This window comes from Pithys albifrons, chromosome 1 (genome assembly GCF_047495875.1).
Source record: "Pithys albifrons albifrons isolate INPA30051 chromosome 1, PitAlb_v1, whole genome shotgun sequence".
NCBI classification, from domain to species: domain Eukaryota; kingdom Metazoa; phylum Chordata; class Aves; order Passeriformes; family Thamnophilidae; genus Pithys; species Pithys albifrons.
The window spans coordinates 120254408-120273921 of record NC_092458.1 but is presented as its reverse complement, the minus strand read 5'-3'; the positions used below and the strand labels follow the sequence as shown (position 1 = coordinate 120273921).

General features: G+C 38.9%; 1 protein-coding gene across 16 annotated transcripts in view; it reads right to left on the bottom strand.

Moving 5' to 3' along the window:
- Nucleotides 1-19514, bottom strand: part of KDM6A (lysine demethylase 6A) — a 158390-nt gene that overhangs the window by 57957 nt on the left and 80919 nt on the right. For all 16 annotated transcript variants that reach the window (XM_071565818.1, XM_071565833.1, XM_071565841.1 and 13 more), the window contains exons 6-8: nucleotides 12884-13004; nucleotides 2683-2737; nucleotides 66-100 (exon numbers count right to left, since the gene is read on the bottom strand). In XM_071565818.1, coding sequence (XP_071421919.1) covers nucleotides 66-100; nucleotides 2683-2737; nucleotides 12884-13004 — 211 coding nt within the window. The remainder of the gene's footprint in view (nucleotides 1-65; nucleotides 101-2682; nucleotides 2738-12883; nucleotides 13005-19514) is intronic.

The window sequence follows — 19514 nt, the reverse complement described above, 5'->3', positions numbered from 1 at the left end:
GAGACTGATTTCATCATACAGTTCAAAACTCAACCACAGTTTATAACTATGAGCTTAAAGCTTACCTGGATTTCATATAAGTGGGCAATGTGGAACTGAACTGTAAGAGTTGGAAAATCAAAATTATTAGTTTTAACGAATAACAACAACTAAAAGATGTTTTTTCAAGTGAGGAATAAACAACATTTCAAATTTGCAAAACAGACAACTCAAATTTTCAAGACACAAAAAGTGTTTGTTTACATTGATGTTTTACACTAAATGTACCAGGGTTGACAGAGGATGAATGTGTGTCCTAACAAAGCAAGAAAATTGTAAACAGATATTGCAGAAAGGCAGCCCATGGATTTTATTTGTATTCTGAAACACAGAGTCCATTAACCTTTCAATAAACTTAGCAATAAAATCTCTTCAAGCAGAAATGCATAATAAAAGAAAGCAGGTAATATTTTCTGTACATAACAGAGTCAGAAATGAAGACTTTAATTCAACTGCAGAGACAGACTAGGTAGGTTACAGAACAGAAGACTGTGTTACACGTTGCCAGCTTAAATTTAGGTGTTTTGTCTTCCATTTTAGGAATTGTCTTCCCCCTGTTAAAGTGAACTTCAAGTGTTAATTACAGATGATATTCTGATTGTTACAGTTAGGCATCTTCAATTCCTCCCAGGAATTGCCCAGAATGCCACAATACAACCAGCAGCTCTTGGAGGCAAGAAAATTGCTGGCTAGGAGAGGAAAAATTCAGGAGTAAAAGCAGAGGGAAAATTATCCTCATGCTGCTCAAATCATTGCAGAAAAGGCTTGAGAACTGCTACCCTGGACCAGGCATGGGCTGGCAGATAGGTAAAGCTAATGGAGATGAATGCAATCCTTATTCTGTTTTCATGAGGAAAGAAAAGTTCCTTTGAGACAGACTTCTGCCCGATGTTCCTGAGGATTACAAGTAAGAAAATACCTGTGTTGGAGCCAAGCTCAATTTATTTCAATTACTCAGATTCCTTTCCCTTGAAGCTACAGAATAGTGTGACACCAAATTACCATACAGGTAATTTGGAGTTTCAGGGTTTCTCTCTGGGTCATAAGGGAGGGGAAAACCTCCCTTTGTGCACTGCTTTGTCCTTCACTATAAAGAAGCCAAGTGCACTTGGGAAAGCAGGTCAGAATGAAATGCATCATCTAAAATTTTAATAAACTTGTTGTGCTCCTTGCTAAAGGGCACACAACACACCCACTATTGTTCACCACATAGTCAAACTTCACTCTGTACCCATGAAAGAAAAAACCCTGCTTTTGTTTCAGGAGTTCATTACCTAAAAAATCTCTCTTTAATTTTTAACCCTGTACCAAAACCCTTTCAGTGTGAAACTCCAAAATGGAGCCAAGCCTTGCAAGGGGAAGAAATTAAAGGTGGCACATTAGACATTACCTAAATAGGAAGAAGACATACTTAATATTCAGACATTTCTGCAAGGAACACACTCAGTGTCACGCTACAATGGGACACTGAAGCCTTTACATGAGCTCATCCCTCTAAACAGACCTGGAGACAGAAGGGCTGTGAGGGAAGGGTTGGGAAAACCTTACACAATTCAGAGATATAGTGAAAAGTGATAAACTCAGTGAGAAAGAATAGAAACAAACATGAAATACAATAACAGAATCACATGCCTGGTAGAAAAACAATAAAAGAATATTGACTTAGGGAGAATTCTGCAACTTTTTACAAAATTATCTGTGCCTGCTCCTGATAAGTGACAAAGCTTTAAAGAAGACCTTGGAGCACAGCTGTCTCCTGGGTACTGACACTGCCAGTGGTTCCACCCCTGTAAACAAACTCCCCATCATCGCCCTTCCTGATAGAATATTCACACTTCCATCCAATTCTTAGAGAAATGCTTTTAAATATTTTATCCAATGATCCCAAAGTGAGACTTCGGAGGTAACTTAAGCTCAACAGCACAAAGGGACCTTAAAAACTGAAGGAGTAATTTTCTTCACAACTCTGTGCCTTTAAATTCTTACAAACCCCGAAATATGTAGGTACATCCACTTATTCTTGCATAAGAATTCCACTAACTATGGATAAATACCCACAGGATGCTCTGTAGCAGTCTACAATCCAATCCATGCTGCACATGATGGATCACACTGCACTAAAGACTAACATGTTCAAGTACAGACTAATAGATGGGTGGCACTGAATAAAACAAAAAATCAAGTAAGTTCACTACTTTTTGTTATTTCTACAGCCTAGGACTGATGTTAAATTTTAGATCTGTAAATTTAAATGGCATGAAAATAATCACTGAAAACTGACAGATTATCAAGACGCCACAACGTTTTAAATAATTACTCTTAAATGTGTGCCATGGCACAAGTACTGCATTTATAAATAGACAAAAAAGCAGTCAAGTAGTGAGTTCCCTCCAGAATTCAAGTCTTCAGAGCAATGAATAAGCTAAGTCTCAATTTTTACCTACTCCATTTAATAAAACAATCCACAATTCTACAGGAACATCTCTACTGATAGATGGAGGCAGGTTCTGTAGTCTCCCTCTCTCAGTACCAATTCTTTTGATTTTGAAGAATTGTTTCATTAAAAATTCATCCAGTTGTGAACATAAGACTTCAAAAAAAAATCCACCACAAAATAAATGGAAATACTTATAGGTTACTTACTTTCAGCGTTAGACAAAGTGCAGGGATTGCAGTCAATCAAAGCTAACTGAAAATGCTGGAAAAAAAATAAGAATTATTTGCTTTTCAAACAAAGTAATACTAGAACTTCAGCAAATTACTCAGAGTAAATCATTTTTGTACTTGAAAATCAATACTGCATTTTACCATGTGTCTTAAAGAAAACAAATTTCAATTTCCGTTCAACTGTTTACTGGAACAAAGTCAATTTTGCTTATTGCAAACACAACAATGTTTGTAGTAATGTAAGATGGCAACAGACATCTTCACAAAACCTTTGGGATAGCACCTGGATGAATGATGGCACCAAAGGAACAGTCAAAATTGGAAGGGTAGGTTTTCCTCTAAATACACAACTGGGACTGCAGATGTACAGCCTCGTGGAGATAAATATCAAAGCTCTCAACTTGTCTATCTAGAAAAACCAGAACACTCTTCCTTCAAATTCAGTGATTTTGAGCCTTTAAAAACTGAACTCTGGTCCAGAAGGACTTAACACAAACACCTTTACATTAAAATACAAGTTTGTAAGAGTTCCTAAGTTCTTACATCTGCTTCTCCAGGTATTAAGTTCAGTTACACATTAAAGACTGTAAAGCTTCCAAGTTCTGAGGCAAATAATTCCCTCTTGTAGGAAGGTCACAACAACAGAGCAATGAAGTCTGTCTGTCTGGATGTGAGCCATCATTTCACAAACATCATGATAATTCACTGATCACTATTCACAGTTTGAAACACAAGTGTGTTAAAACAAATAGAACAGGCACAGAAACTCCAGTGCCTCCCAACTTTTCCACAAAATTCACAGAAAATCCCTACACAGTGTGGAATTTGGATTAACATATTAATAGGATAGAAAACTGCTTGTAATAAACACAGTTATCTACAAAATACAGTTTCAGGTGGCTTTTAATACACAAAACATGACTGATGCTTTAGTATATTTTATTTTACCAGCACAAAAACTGTAATTTAGCTCTGACTCTTCAGATGCCAAACTAGGTGGCATCAGGAGCTTACTGGTGTAGCTGGGAAGGAAAACATAATCCTTATCAAGGGATGTATATACAAATCACTTTCAGTATTATACTCAGAGCTGTCCATCTTTCCTCTAGTGTCAATAACACCTTGTGTAAAGCATGTCTGTATAACAGGTATCTCAAAGATTTACAGGAGTTCAACAGACCATCACATTTCAAAAAAACTCACTAATTTTAATAGGAAAAAATATTAGAAAACACATCTATTATCCATTAAAAAAACAGAAAGCTGAGTCTTTGATGAGCTCTCTGAGGTACACACTGATGCAGCTCAGTCCTCACTGACTTTATCTACATCATTTGTAATATACAATAGGCTTTAAAAAGCAAAACTCAAGTTGAATGATAACACAAATTTATGACTTTTAATGAAGATTTTAGCAATGTCATCCCCGGGACAGAGCACAAAAGCCAGAGAACTCACATATACTTTATCTCTACAGTAACTTTTTAACCTCAAAGCAAGCATTAATTAATAGCTTATAAATATTAAGTATTAGCTGTCTGTTCCTTTTCCTGCTGCTCAGCAGTCAGAGAACTCACAGCCTCCCCTCACTTACATTGCAATGCAGGTTGAGTGCCTCAGAGACATCCTTTAGTCTGTTACCATAGTAATTCTACTAAGCAGGCAACTTAAAAAAAAAAAGGACTAAATAAAAATAAAATGCTCTATTTTAAATTGAATATTGCCTGACAAAAGGAAAAAAAAAGGCTTTGGCCTGTACACTGAGTATTACCAATCTAAAAGGTACAAAATCCTCCTTGTACAGATGTGTCATCTTGCACTGTCACTTGCAATTACTATGAAAAGATAAAGCAGTAAGGAAGAACAGATTTGCTCTCACCTAACAATGCTATTATAAAAAACAAGCAGATCTAAAAAGAAACAATTGACAACTGTTCTGTAGCAGCTTTTCAGAAGGGTTATTGCAGTGAGACTCACTGAGACAAGGCAGGCGACCATGTAAGAAACTGTAACCATTTTAATATACAAATATGTCAATAGTATCAGTAAAAGAAAAAAAGCAGGAATATTCTCAGCAATGCCTCCTAAAAAATATGTTTTCACTGCTACATTTGCCAACTTTTGTATTTTAAAATCCACATCATGAAAACATTCCAAGTGTAGTACATTTCTACCAGCACTGTTCCCTGAGCTACAAACAGCACAGAAACTGATAAACCAAAGCCAGGAACTACAGAAAAACACACCGTCTGCACTCAACAATTAACAGAATTAAAATCCAGACACAGAAACCCCAGAACCTTTCAAACCAAGAACCTCTGAAATGCACATACATGAGCAAACCTACACCTCTTGCCGGATAAATAATACATAGCTCCCCGCTAAGTATTCAAAATCAGACAGAAAAAACCCCAGAACGCCCATTCATGCATTCTAACACATCATCAGCCAAAAGCAGATCTACTAATCAAAATGACCAAAAAATAAAAAAGGGAAAAAAAGAAGGAATAATTTCCAAGTTCCATTTCTGGACCCAACAGCAGCGGCTGGCAAACATCTGCACCTCTCTCAAATATTGCAGCACTGAGGCTGCTGCTGCTGCTGCTGTGAGGAATAGTTGTTATGCAGGAGAGGCCGCTGCAGCTCAGAGACGACACACAATACCTCAAGGCAGACAGCAGTCTATAGAAATTCAAATCCCGAGTAAGAGGATTTACCTAGAAGGCAGTGCTCGGAATGTTAAAAACTAACAGGCTGTCCCTCTTCAAGGGCTTCGGCTCAAGTCACAATCACAGAATGCTTCGGGTCAGACAAGACCTTTTAAGATCATCAAGTCCTAGCTCACCTTGATTTGTAGCCATCTGTGATTGCACAGTTATCTACAGACTATTTAGTCTCCTCTGGAGTCCTTGACTTGCCTCTGACTGGGGAAACAATCCCGAAGGTAACCTTTCCAGGGATCAGAAGTACACTGGATCCCACATAATCAGAACTGATGAAAGCATTAGGTCTGGCAGTAAATCTGACACTGATTCAGGGTATCTTAACATGTTTTCTCTAATAGAATCAGCACAGATTCTTTACAATTTAAGAGGCAAGTACACAGGTTTCTGTTGTTTCTTTAATTAACAAATGACCAACACAAAACGAACCATTCTCAGTGCAAGATTTTCAGCACTATCTCTGTTTACATCCAAACCTGAGACCTCAAAGCAGTGGTTCTACTCCCTCCTCCTCTCCAGGATGACATCAGCAAGTTCAATAGCTCTCGGTTCTGCATTTATTTAGCAAGCAAGGCAAGTCATCATTTGAAACCTGACAATTCTCACCGACTTACCATGAAGCAAAGCTCCATCATGACTCAGTGAAATTCTGTCAGGAGATGGCTTTTGCTGCCTATGTGACCTAGGTGTGCTGCCCGTGTTCCTCAGAGCAGCCTTTGTTCAGATAAGTAGGGCACGGGAAGCCTTGTGTAACCAGCCAGGGCAGCGAGCCAAGGCTCCATTTGCCAGGGATCTCTGGGACCAGAGGAGAGGGTCAGGAGAGGACACGTGTGTGTATGTGCTGCTCCAGCAGCTCATCGTGCTGCTCCCCAGTGCCTTCACAGCACACAACAAATGCAGCTTGTAAGATGAAGGTTTGTGTAGTGTAAACACTCAGTCTACTTTGTCCAACATTCAAAAAAAAAAAAAAAGACTGGGGGGAAACTCTTATACAGGCAGTGCAGAACAAAGCTGCTTGAGAACAGAAGGAACAAAGGCCACACATACAACATACACTGAACAGCACCAGGATGCTCCGAAAAATCTCTTGTTCTGACTAGCTCGAAGAGACAAATTATTTTCAAGCAGAACAATCATACAACAGGCTGTATTTTCACCAGTGAAAAGAGCCTGCATTTGAACTTATCAATCAGTATCTTGCACAGCAATTTTCACAAAGCTATCTCAATGCTCAGCCTTGCTCGCAGGTTTTATACATTAAATTCCTGCAACATCACAATGCAGCTATTCCTGGTTAAGTGCCTGAAACATGCAATAAAGTGCCACAGGGAAAAGGTAAAGTAAACAATAAATAACGGCAGAGGAACTGGACACCACACACAGATCATTGTGATCAAGTGAATGCCCTTTATTTCACACTGCACATGGTTTATATAGGGTTAAAGCTACATTCAATTGGCTAAATTGAACCTCACACCACCTAATTGCAAATCCTCATTGGTTATAAAGCTTATCTCACAAGTCCAATGTTTATATGAACTCATCCTAGATGTTTTCAGGAATATCTCCAGTGTGCTATGAGAAACCTAAGGAGTTCTCATGAGAAACCTCCAGGGAGTTGCTAACTCCTCCCGGGGAGTGATTCCTGTTTACCGGACACCAGCAGCTGTGGCCTTGCTTTTTCTTAGCTGCTTTCAGTCTCACAGGCTCTTACATAGATCAGAATTGCTCACTCTTAATTTTTCTGTACCAACAAAAGGGGATGGCTGTCTGTCTGCTGCCACTGCCATCCCCAGCATCGCCACCCAGCATCGCCACCGAGCTGGGGTCATCCCAGGACTCCCTCCAGCCCCCGCAGCCGCCCAGGCTGCTCGGAAAGCTCAGTCCCTGCCGGGAATCTGTGCCCACACAGTGAGTATCACTGCTCCTGTTTGAGCCTGAATGCCACCCTTGGAGCTACACCCGACAAGCCTGGGCCATCCTGCATCGAGATGCTTCTCACCAGAAGGTCCATGAATGAAGTGCACCAGCAAAAATACCTGAATCAACTGTATCAGAAAAAAATTCTTTCCAGAGAGAGTAATCAGGCATTGGAATGGCCTGCCCAGAGAGGGGGTGGATTCACCATCCCTGGAGGTTTTTAAAGTGAGATTGGCCGTGGCACTGAGTGCCATGATCTGGTAAAGGGACTGGAGTTGGACCAAGGGTTGGACTTGATGATCTCGGAGGTCTTTTCCAACCCAATCCATTCTGTGATTCTATGATTCTATTTATCTTCTCATCTCCCAAATGATCTTAGATGTCACACAGCACATTCATTCAACCTTCACAATTACCCCTCTTTGCAATCATGACATTTTTAAAATACACTTATAATTCTCTTTTAGAGGAAAACTTCAAAATTAGCCAAAACCTCCAGCAAAACTAGGTAAGAAAAAAAGAAAACACTCTGTAGGTCAGACACTGTGGTATCAATACCCAGGCACACTCATAACTCTCCTGCAGGTTCATTAGTGCCACATTGCATTAAAAAACTTGCATGGTTTCACTTCTTGTATAGGTCTCTCCACCACACACACATGCAAACTACAAAGGCTTACAGAGCAATTTCATTCCCAAATGCTGCTTTCCATCCACTTTCATTTTTCTTAAAATAATATTTTGACTCATTTCATCTTGCTTTTCACATGATGTTTTTTATGGGAAACACTTGAAATCATGTATATACACCTTGCAAGAACTGAATCCATTTACTTCATTTTTTATCTAAAAAAGTAGTTGTTTCTTGTAGAATTACAGCCATAAAACAAGACATAAACTAAAACTTCTCATAACTGCATGTATTTGGGCTAGTTAATTCTTAACAGCTAAAAATAAATATATACAATTTCAATTTACAATGTCTAAGCTTAAAAATTACTAAGCACATATGAAAGATAACTAGCTGGAGAAAGAGCACTTGAAGGCTTGAAGTCACAATTTTTCACTTTAATAAATACTTGTTTACTTATTACCCAGAAAAAGAACATAAAAAATGAATGATATGTCTATAACAGCTACGTGTTGGCACACAATAGCTGCAGTAACTAAAAATATCTTTCATAAAGATATATATATACAGGAGAAATAGTTGAATAAGTGATGGGGAAGAGTCTGACTGAGTATAAATAAGGACTTCAAGCTGTTCATCTGTACATCAGTATTTAACTTCTTTATATTTCATGCATATTCATACAATTCATGCACATTTTCCCAATAAATTTTAATTCTTTTGCAGCCTTTTTCTTATCCTAATATAAGCAGCATGTCTTAACATTACTAACAAATGAGAATCTTTAGAAGAATAATTAAAAAATTAAAATTTTATTTAAATTGATTATTTATGGGCAAGATGAAAGCATAAGCCTGAAGCAAACTACTGGAATAACAGTTTTGTGTATAAAAAGCAGGAAAATTTTTGTAAGTGAAAGGCAGAATCAGTATTTGTAGTAAAAGGCAGATAATTGAAAACATGAGAAATTTAGTTCTCATTCTTCTAAGGGTTTTGTTACTGGGTACAGAATGCACCTGTAATATTTAAAAACCAAACAGAATTCCCAAAGAAAAACATTGCTTGGTTTGCCATAAAATGACCTGCTCATGTCCAGCATTCCTACTGACCACCCATTAAAAAAACCCACAAAACAAACAAAAGTAACAGAAAGACCCAAACAATTCACCACCAAAAATCTCCAACTCCCCCACAAACCAAAAACCCTCAGAAAATCTCCCTCCCCTGCACTGCCCTCTCAACGTTATTATTCCAATAAACATGAAAAAATGAAGATTTCTTTATTCTGTTAAGTACCAATTCTACATTCTCCTCTCAGGTTATCAGGGTATCACCACTACAGCCACCACCACTGAACACACACCCCACTATTCCCAGTGCCACTTGTGGGAAATGGTGAACACAAAGGGCCATGTAGCAAACCATGAAAAGGTTGGGACTGTGAGGCAAACCTTAATGGGATGTTGTTGATACAGTAATCAATAAAAAATATCCACGTCCACAAGTCACTGCCAGTTGATTTTGGAATCAATTGTGCTTTTCTGATGAATGGGGCAAATTCAGCTTTGATGCATCTCCTCTGGAGGTAATGCTGCCAACTCTCAGGTTACACAAGGGCTGTTTTCCTTCCAACCAGAAGGGACACTGCTTTTTTAACTTAATGCAAGCCTGAAGGCCAAGTAATTTCCAGCAGCACTGGTGTTCTTGCCAGAGTTTATGGCAATGGGATAACGGAGCAGTCAAGGGTTCTCACAGTAATTTCCAAGTTAACTGCAGCAATGTTAAAAACCTGCAAAAGCAGTAACTGATTTTGAAAAAAACACTGGGAGTTGATTTTATGCTTGTTAAGCAGCACTCTAGTAATTATCTTGATCATCAACATCTTAAAATAGTAGAAATTAATTTTGTGCTTAAATTGCTTACATAAAATACAGATGATTTATGTTAATGCTCCAGAATTGAGAAAAACATGGCATGTATGACCTTCAGACTCCCATCTTCCCCCTTTGTCTGAAGACTCTTACTGACAATGACTCTTACTGACAATGACTCATCTGTTGGCAATGGTTTATTCTTAGCAATTACAGACTTAACATGAATGTTTAAATACCATCAAAAACATTATGATATTTCAAAGTACATTAATGCAACATTGGTACAATCTGTGAAATCCAGAGCAGTCACAAGCGAATATCAGAGGACAAGTTACTTCCTCTTTCCACCTCAGTGTAAACTGGGAGCTCAAACTGGGCAAAGAGACCCAGGAAAGGGTCTGTGCTCCAGGCCAGTCACCAGCAGGCTGGAACCTAAACCCCAAAAATGCCCTCTATAATCCTGGCCCCTTTTAAAAAGTCCACAAAACTAAAAAGCAAAGCACAGGACAACCCAATCTTTTCACTGCTTTCGGTTACTTATCCTTCTTTTGTGAAAAGATGGGACACTCAGAGAAGGAGACATCGTGTGAAAACATCCTTTCACAGTCTCATCAATCATATCCCTCCCTCATTTTATCCTCCTCATGCTCCTGCACAACCACTGCACCAGCACTTTGCTCCTCTCTCTTCACCAAGGAAGCATTTTCTGACTTGCCTCTCAGAGCTCTGGCTCAGGGTGTGTTTTATATATCTCTGTCAGACTGGCTTTTAAAGAAGCAACTGCCCTGCTTGTCCTACTCATAGTCTACTCCTCAACTGACATATTTTGATGACACAGATACATTAACTGATACGTTTCAGTCAGTAACATTCTGATTTCAAAGCAGAGCAGGCTCCACTCTACCTTAAATCCACAGCTGAGCTGAAGTGAGAACAGCAGAAACTGTTCAAACCGAGTAAATTCCTCTCTTTGGTCTTTTCTTTCTTGTTCCTCCCTGTTTTCTCTGCTAAGGATTGCAACCTCCACAGCAAAGGAAGCAAACCAGAAACGGAAGGTCTGACCATACCTCTGCCCCAGGCTAAGCTGGTTTTGCTGCTGCCATTTGTCTTCTTCAGTGACTTAACCACATGCCACATAAAAGCAATGGAATCATGATAATTTTACATTAAAAAAGATCTTTTTTTTTCTGTTTTCAAAATGACACTTTGGTGATTTTTGTATTTGCAGCTGGTGTTTGGAAAATTTGAAGTTTGGTATACTCAAAATCCTTGTAATAGGGGACTGATTTATTTTGCAAAGTTGTGAACGTCAAACACAGTAAATTATTTAGATTGAATTATCATAGAATCTATTTAAATACTTGATTCACTGATAGAATTGCAAATTTTATGGCACAGCAGGAAAAGGTTATCTATTCCTTGATCAATTTCTATAAAAAATTAAAATGCAGAAGTTTCTTCTACTACTTGATTAACACATGAACTACCTTCTTGAAAATTTAATCTTCCTTTGTCCCAACCTCTTCAAAAAATAAAACCAAAAAATGCCTCTGCATTTTCTTTATTTTGTATGTATCATGACATACCAAATCTACTCCAAAGTTTAAGGCAACAGGACCACCCCAACTCGCACATAATCCCTTCCCAACAAAATGATCCACCTCCCCTGACTCTCTTTCACCATTTATGGCATGGAATCTTTCCTATTCCTACACAGTATCATCCTCTCCAGTCATGATTTCCAACTCCACCCATCTCTGCAGGTGAAATCTTGGAGTCTGGAAGCCTGATGAGAGAAGCTGTTCCCACTATCACAAATAATGAAAGGAAAAATTGAGAATAGAATCACAGAATAATAGAATCAATTGGGTTGCAAAAGACCTCCGAGATCATCAAGTCCAACCCTTGGTCCAACTCCAGTCCCTTTACCAGATCATGGCACTCAGTGCCACGGCCAATCTCAGTTGAAAAACCTCCAGGGATGGTGAATCCACCCCCTCTCTGGGCAGCCCATTCCAGTGCCTGATTACTGTCCCTGTAAAGAATTTTTTCTTTTAGTCCTGTGCTCTTTCAAATCTCAGACGATGTGATTGACTTAATGCAACTCCCAGGAAAACAATCTGCCAAGAAGTGGATGCCTCAAGATTCTTGAGAACAAAACATTTAATGTTTTCAATAGTTTTTGGGAAAGATTAATATGCAGAAATATGTTTAGAAATTGCATTTAATTACAAAATTCTCAGCCCTGCAGGTCTATTTCCCAGCACATGCAACTCCATTAAAGAACAATTCCTTTCTCCAAGACACACAAGAGCTAAATTTAGAGGCCAGGAAGGAAAAAAATAGGCAAATTTGTTAAATGGAGGGAAATAAAATGACAAATTACAATTGAGGGGACCAAAACAGAATGTAAGCAGTAAAAAATTTAAAGAAGCACAGAAGAAACAAAGTGCTGTATCACCACGAATAACATCCAACTAATTAGGTAGAAAATGTTGCTTTAGAAGCTGATTCCCAAATCAGGAAACAAAAGAATCATTAGCTGCTAGAAAAGTAGAAATTATATAAAAAATGAGAACATTATTTTGCATAATAACTTTCTGTTTTACTAATTTTAAGAATTTCCATTTGACAATAGGGCAGCTGGGGGGGGGAAGAAACAAAACAAAGAGAAAAAAAAATCAAGTGACCCAAGCTGCTAATTCTTTTATTTTTCCCTTCAACTTTCTGTACATCCTTTGTCTTCCCAGGAAGTTCACTAACTTTAAGAAGCCTACATTAAATTTTTGATCTCCTGGAGTATCAGTGCTCATGTGGAATATTGCTGGAGTTCTCTGAGTATAGAGAGCACCTCACACACCTCAAATCCTGTCCTTGCTCTGCTCAGGCTCAGACACTTCACACTGAAGCACTTCTGTTTCTACAGCAGGTGGTGTTTAACTGCTCTGCCCTTGTGCACTCCTTGCAGTTTTAAGATGCAACACAACTTGTAAGAAATGTTAATTCAATTTGAAAGGACTCACACCTACCTTTAAACTAGACTCATAGTCTGTGTTCACTTTGAACATAAGCCCAAGTCGCAAATGAATTTCCTTGGCTCGACAAAAGCTGGGATCAACATAAAGCGCCTCCTGAAATGCTTTAATTGCCCTGAAAGAAAAACACAGATTGAAAATTATCTTTTACTGAAGCATTACTTTATAATCAATGTTATTTATATGACTAACAGAAAGTGGATCAGAAAGCACCGTTGCAGAAGAACTTATCAAAATAATGGTTTACAAGTAACATTTTTTGATCATGGCTTTTGATTCTTCAAGGATTGGGTAATTTTGTACTCCAGATATCCTGGTGTATTTGAAAGTCTAATCTTTTCCATTAATTTAGAGAAACTAATTTGCTGCATGAAATACAGTAACACATCTGATATTTCAGAAAGGATGACTCATGAATTAGTGCAACTTTAGAACAATGCAGTACAGTGATCCTTCATGCCACTGCCAACAGCCAGGTTGCTTTTGAATCCCATAGTGCAGCAGCAGAAGAACAGAAGGCCTAGGAGAGATCAGCCACATCTCCTCCCACTACACCAACCCGCTCCTTTTCCCACTTTCTCCTCCCTTTCCTGGCACCATTGCCATGCAGGGACTCAACAAATGGCTATTGCTCTGTTACTTTTGAGCCACTCAATTCCTCCCAGGAAAACACAGATACAAAATCCTGCCACTTCCTCCCTCTGTAACTTGCTTTCACATTCCCATGATAGGTGAAGCTGGCTCTGATTCTTTTTCCTGTCTTCAAATCCTCTCTCACATGCCTCTGTTAATGATGGCACTGCACCACATAAACCAAAAATGCTCTCACTACTCTGTCTTGGAGCAGAAACAATGTGATTGTAACCAGGGCTGTGTTGCCTCTCAGGCCAACCGCTTAAAACTGGGACAGCTGAAATGCAACTAAAAGTTAATAGAAATAAAGTCACAGAGGAAGTGAGAAAGAAGCTAAGACTCATTGTTGCCTGAATCCAATGACAGGTTGAAACAAAATACCTTCACACACACCACTGCCCACGAAACAATTCCCACTCAGGGCAGGTTGGAGCTCCAGGTCCAAGGAGCACAGTCCCATCTGCTGTCCCCGGGAAACTCAGAGACCAGGGCCAAGTGGGCAGGTGACAGGAATGTCCCTGGGGAGCACTGTACCCACAGGGACATGGGACAGGAATTAACCACAGTGCCCAAACTCACACACTGCTGAGGCACATTGATTAATTTCTACTCTCCAAGTGCAGTGATATTTGTAAGGAAAAAAGGTTAGCAGCTGCAATGGGAAATTCAATAAATATTTTTCATAGGCTTTTTTATTTACAAAACACATAAAAGATTGTTTTTTGCATCCATCAGCAAAAATGCTTCTGTCTCTAGAATTCTAACAGGCTTTTTTTCATTGATGGCAAACCAAAGGTAGAGAACTTCCTCTCAACAATGCAGCAACAGTTTGCACCTAAAGCATTATTTTACTTCTTTAAATAGAAGTTAAGAGCAGATGGGCTTAAAAAAAGTATTACATTTTTATTGTAGAGCTGATGTTTCCTTTATTATAACCCTTCAGAGAGACTTTCCTTACCCAGTACCCCACTTTTCTGCCTACACAATGAAAATGAGCAAGTGAAGAGCTAAAGGGACAAACCTGCACCAGCTACACAGTCTCTCACATCTCATCATAAACTTCCCTGGAATTGTATGGGTGGTGGTGAATCACACACCTCAGTATCTACACTGAACTCAAACCAAACAGGGCTCCATGTCTTATGACAGTACACTCACCACCACCACCATCATCATCATCATCACCATCATCATCTACAACACTGCTCAAACTGGAAGGCCACAGACTGGACTGACCACTAAGGATCAGCACAGATTTTAAGTCAGGCTTTTGTTACGCCAAATGAAAGATTCTGCATTATGTATTTCCCTTTCTGATCTTAACTCTAATGTGGTACTTGGTATGTTAGCCACTGGTATTTAAAATCCATTATTTTTATCTTGTTCAAAGACAGCATCCTAAGTTCCAAAAAAAAGAAGAAAACCTCTGCCTTATCAAAGTCACAACAAAAACCAAGAATAAAGACATTGCAGTTCTCTAACAGAGACTGTGACCACGCTCATTGACACTTTGGGAACTTCACAGTCTTCATTTCATCCATCTCCCTTGGCCAGAAAACAGTATTTCTGTATTTCCCCTATGTCATTTCTCAGTTGCAAAAATCATAGAAAGGTGGATTTCTAAAAAGACTTAAGAGAATCTGTAAGAGACAAAAATATTCCTGTCGTCTCTTGCTTACAGAACAAGACGTTGAGCAATAGAATTAAACAAAGCCACAAGTATAACAAAAGATTTTTAAGGACAGTTTTGACATTTATTTTGAATGTATGCTTTCATTAAAAAAAAATGTTGCCTAGCCTAATCTTGCAGAAGAACACAGCACTTAAACCACAGTAAATGACCATCAGTGGACAACATGAAAAGACTGCCACAGTTAGCACAGAACCTGCTGGTCCACGCCCCTCCAAGGTTTGTGTAAGGTTTATCTCTGTGCACGTTAAACTAACCAAAAATCAAATTTTATCTTCTAGATAATTCTAGTGCTAATTCTATATTGATTTTACAATTTGTAGTTTTTCCAGGATGAAAAGCATGAACAATAACAAGCAGAAATTACTTCCACTACTTCTGTGAAAAGGGGCATCCTCAAAACTTCACTAAGGAAGCGACATGAAACAGCATTTTCAACAATTCTTACCTAACCCTAATTCTTACCAGTGGTAGGTGCTCATGTCTAATTTGGTAACTATTGCCTCATTTCAAATAGGCAATACAATGTTTTTATGGAATAATCAAACTGTGAAAAGACATTTACTCATTAACTCTTATAGAGAGACAAGCAATTTTACATCATAGTTTAATATTGATGTAATTTCACTCTCAGGAAATATTTAAAGAAAATAGCAATGTGCTCATAAATGCTGGACTACAGTAAAAACCCTGGTTTATTATGGAATGGCACATTTTTCATTGCCATGCCCAGAGCTCCAGACTCAGTCCCTTCATCAGCAGCAGAACTCCTGCAGCACCACTGACATGCACTTCAGTTTAAAGTGGTCGGTAACAATCTCACAGGCAGCAGTGGGGCTTGGTACAGCTTGGTACAAGAAGGATGTGGACACCAGAAGTGAAAAGTAGGAGCAAGTGTTGTGGTAACAAAGGGAACCAGGAGAGAACATGGCCCAGTGTTGGAAACTCCAGTCCTTCCCAGCCCATCTGTTTGACAGAGTTGGGCCTTCCAGATACAGCTGGAGTCACTGCATTCTTGTTTTCCCTGAAACATCACTAATCCCATTTCTGTTCTCTGTCCAAGATTACATCCAGAAAGATACGGGTCTAGAGGATCCAAGGCATCCAAGTAACCCAGATGTTTTCCCTCAAAGCTGGTTTGAACAAAACCAGAAGAGCAGATACAACAGAACAGCTGCATGATCTGTCCCACACAAAGAAGAACTTGGCTCCAGAGTCCTCCTTAGGGGATGATGGCACGGAGCCTTCCTCAAGCAGGTCCTGAGTCTTCACCACTAATTAACTGGCCTTCATTGCAAGGTCATGGGTTTAATCCCATGTATGGGCCACTGACTTAAGAGTTGGACTCGATGATCCTTGCGGGTCCCTTCCAACTCAGAATACTCTGTGATTTTACTCCTTCAGCAGACTAAAGACTAGACCAAAGGAGAAACTATCCAGTGGAGGGCTGGGTGCTCTCATTCTGCAGAAATAAATGACAGTTGTCTGAATTCAGCAAGAGACAACTTTCCTCTTGTTCCCTGATGACACTGAAAACTGTGTGGTAAGAATCAACTTTGGTTGAGTCTACCAGACTTCATTAAAAACAAATAAGGACATTTTCCAAGAATGAGAGCAGTTCTACTAACAGGCAGAAAAGACTTTCTAACACTCAACAAAATGGGAAAGCAGGACTGGAAAACAGACACTCTGGGGGATGAAAACCATCTCTGGACTTTCATTTTACTGCTATAGCAATTCAGGAAAAATAAAAATGACATGAATCTTCATCTCTAAATCAAGACTTCCAAAATCAATACTGCAGCTATCTTCCCACCCACTAATCTATACAACAATGCCTACCATTATGAAAGTGAAGAAACCAGATGAATAATAATTAATAGATGATTATATTAAACATTTAGTGAACTCTCATAAGACTTTTATTGGATGGTTTTGCTTAAACAGACCGTGAATAAAATCAGCTTTGTACTAAGCAATAGAATATAATAAAAGAGCAACTATTTAACTATTCAAAAGTTAACACTTTTGTACATTTCAAACAAAACCCATGAAAATCAGAAAGAGCCAAAAGAACAAAAGAACCTAACATTATTCTAACATTGCTCAATGCAGCTGGAGTGAAACTTTCTTATTCTTAACCTCTTTCAATTTTCTGACCACTTATTCTAAGCCTCGTGTCATTTACTGCAAGTGACGTGAGGCTGTGATGGACAAGACTCAATTTTCACAGCTGATAAGGAAACCTTGGACCAAGGAGCCTCAGGGCAATGAGCCTAATGGGGCAGTGAGGGTGACTGATCTCAGCTTCCTGCAAGGTGTTCCTAAGGAATTCTGTGTCTTTCTCACACACACTGTCCAGTGATTTGCAAGGTGAAAGCACTGCAGGCTGGCCTGGGAGCAAAAGAACAGTTGGTTCACTGGGATCCAGAGGATGCCAAATTCAGCTCCAGGACACAACGGCAGAGCTTGGACTCCATCTTTTCATCTGATGGAAGCCAGAGCAAATCAGCAGAGGACAGATCAGTCAGGCTCAGAATCCTCACTGAGGGAAAGAAAAAACTTGGCATGAAAGCCACTCCACTTGGATGCAGGTATTGCACAATAATGAAGGGTAACCTTGGATTAACTACTGAAATTCTTTATTGCTCAGTGTAAAATACAACTACAGAGGAGATGAAATTATTCAAGTTATGTGAATATCTCAGCCAACCATATTCTGCCTGTTTTCTAAGAGGGAAACAACAGTGAAAATGAGACAACCACTTCACTTACCGCTTGAAGAAAAACGGTGTAAAAGAAGGGGAGTTACCAAAATTTGCAATCTGCAAGACCTATTTTACTATACTCAATTCAACTTATGGAGCTCTTTCCTTATGGCAAATCCTACCGTAATAACTGCATCAAATAGCTTTGGTATGATCACGCTGTTTGAATACACGTTGAAAACTTTGTACTTATACAAACAGCCAAACAAAATGACCAACATAAAATGCTGTATCAGCTGAGATTTGTACTTAAGATAATGCTGTAAAGCTGCTTTAGTATATAAATGAGAGTCCAATATTGAATTACAGTGAACTGCATACGTGTCTTGGATCCAATCCAACACTTCTTTTCATGAAAGCTGGGAAACTTAAAAAATAATGTAAAAAATACGGACAAGAATTCTAAATCTGACCTTATTCCCACCTGTTTTTTTTATTATCCCTGTTTACACAAGACATGAAAAAACCTCAAGCAGTTCCTCACCCTTTCCTTTTAGGAGAACTACGTGCTTGCCTCTCATTAAAATCTCTGAATATCTAAAGTGATGTCAATTAAAAAAAGAAAGTTCATGGATGAAGCATGACAGTTTAAACCACCTTAAACAGTCTGGAGGACTCCTCTACCTGCTTGAAATATAAAGATCCATGTCCTAGGAGCATAAATAGATGGAATAAATGCAGCAGGAAATACAGTTTGACAAGCATTTCACTCTGAAAGAAGGAGGAGTCTCCTTGCAAACTGCAAGGGAGTTCTGTGGAGGATTAAGGTCTACAAAGAAGAACAAATCTACTGTAAATGACTTGTTATCATCTCCATGTTTATTGTGGTTTTGTCACACCTGAACACCCACACATCCCACTCCTCTCACCCCAAAGAAAATGGAGAGGAAAGGCACTCAAAGGGGCTAAAACCCAATACTGCACACAAAGATGTAAGATTTTACCTGTATTAGATGTTCTTCCCCTAAAATTCTAACCAGTACCTTAGTGATACCCAACTTCCTCAGTACCACACGGTATGTAACTCTGTTGTATGAATGAACAGCAAAAATTATGATTCTACACAACCTTAACATAAGCTCTATGTGCAGTTATGTAAGTTAAGGCATCAGCTTATACTCATGTTCTCAACACCTTTGCTTAAAGGCATGGAAGAAAAATCTGAATTAATTTGAGGTTCTAATTTATTACCACTTAGGCCTCCCAATCACCTGACTTTGCTGCTCCATCCACTGTAAGGTGCTAAACATCACAATCTGCTGATGGCAAAAGCCTGTGTTGAGCAGGTGGTTGTATGAAAAACTAACTACTCAAACTGCTTTGTTTTATTTAATTTTATCTTACAGTTTTCTACCATTTTCACGGTGCAAATTGTAACAAGATACACCTGCAAGACCTTGTGCACAAAACCCCTCAGAATGGTAAATGCTGAAGACAAGACTGCATGAGAACTAAAACGTTCTGAAACTTGGTGAAATTTAACCAAGACTGATTACAATCTTTAAATAGTGAATTCTCAGGTTTTCTGAAAACT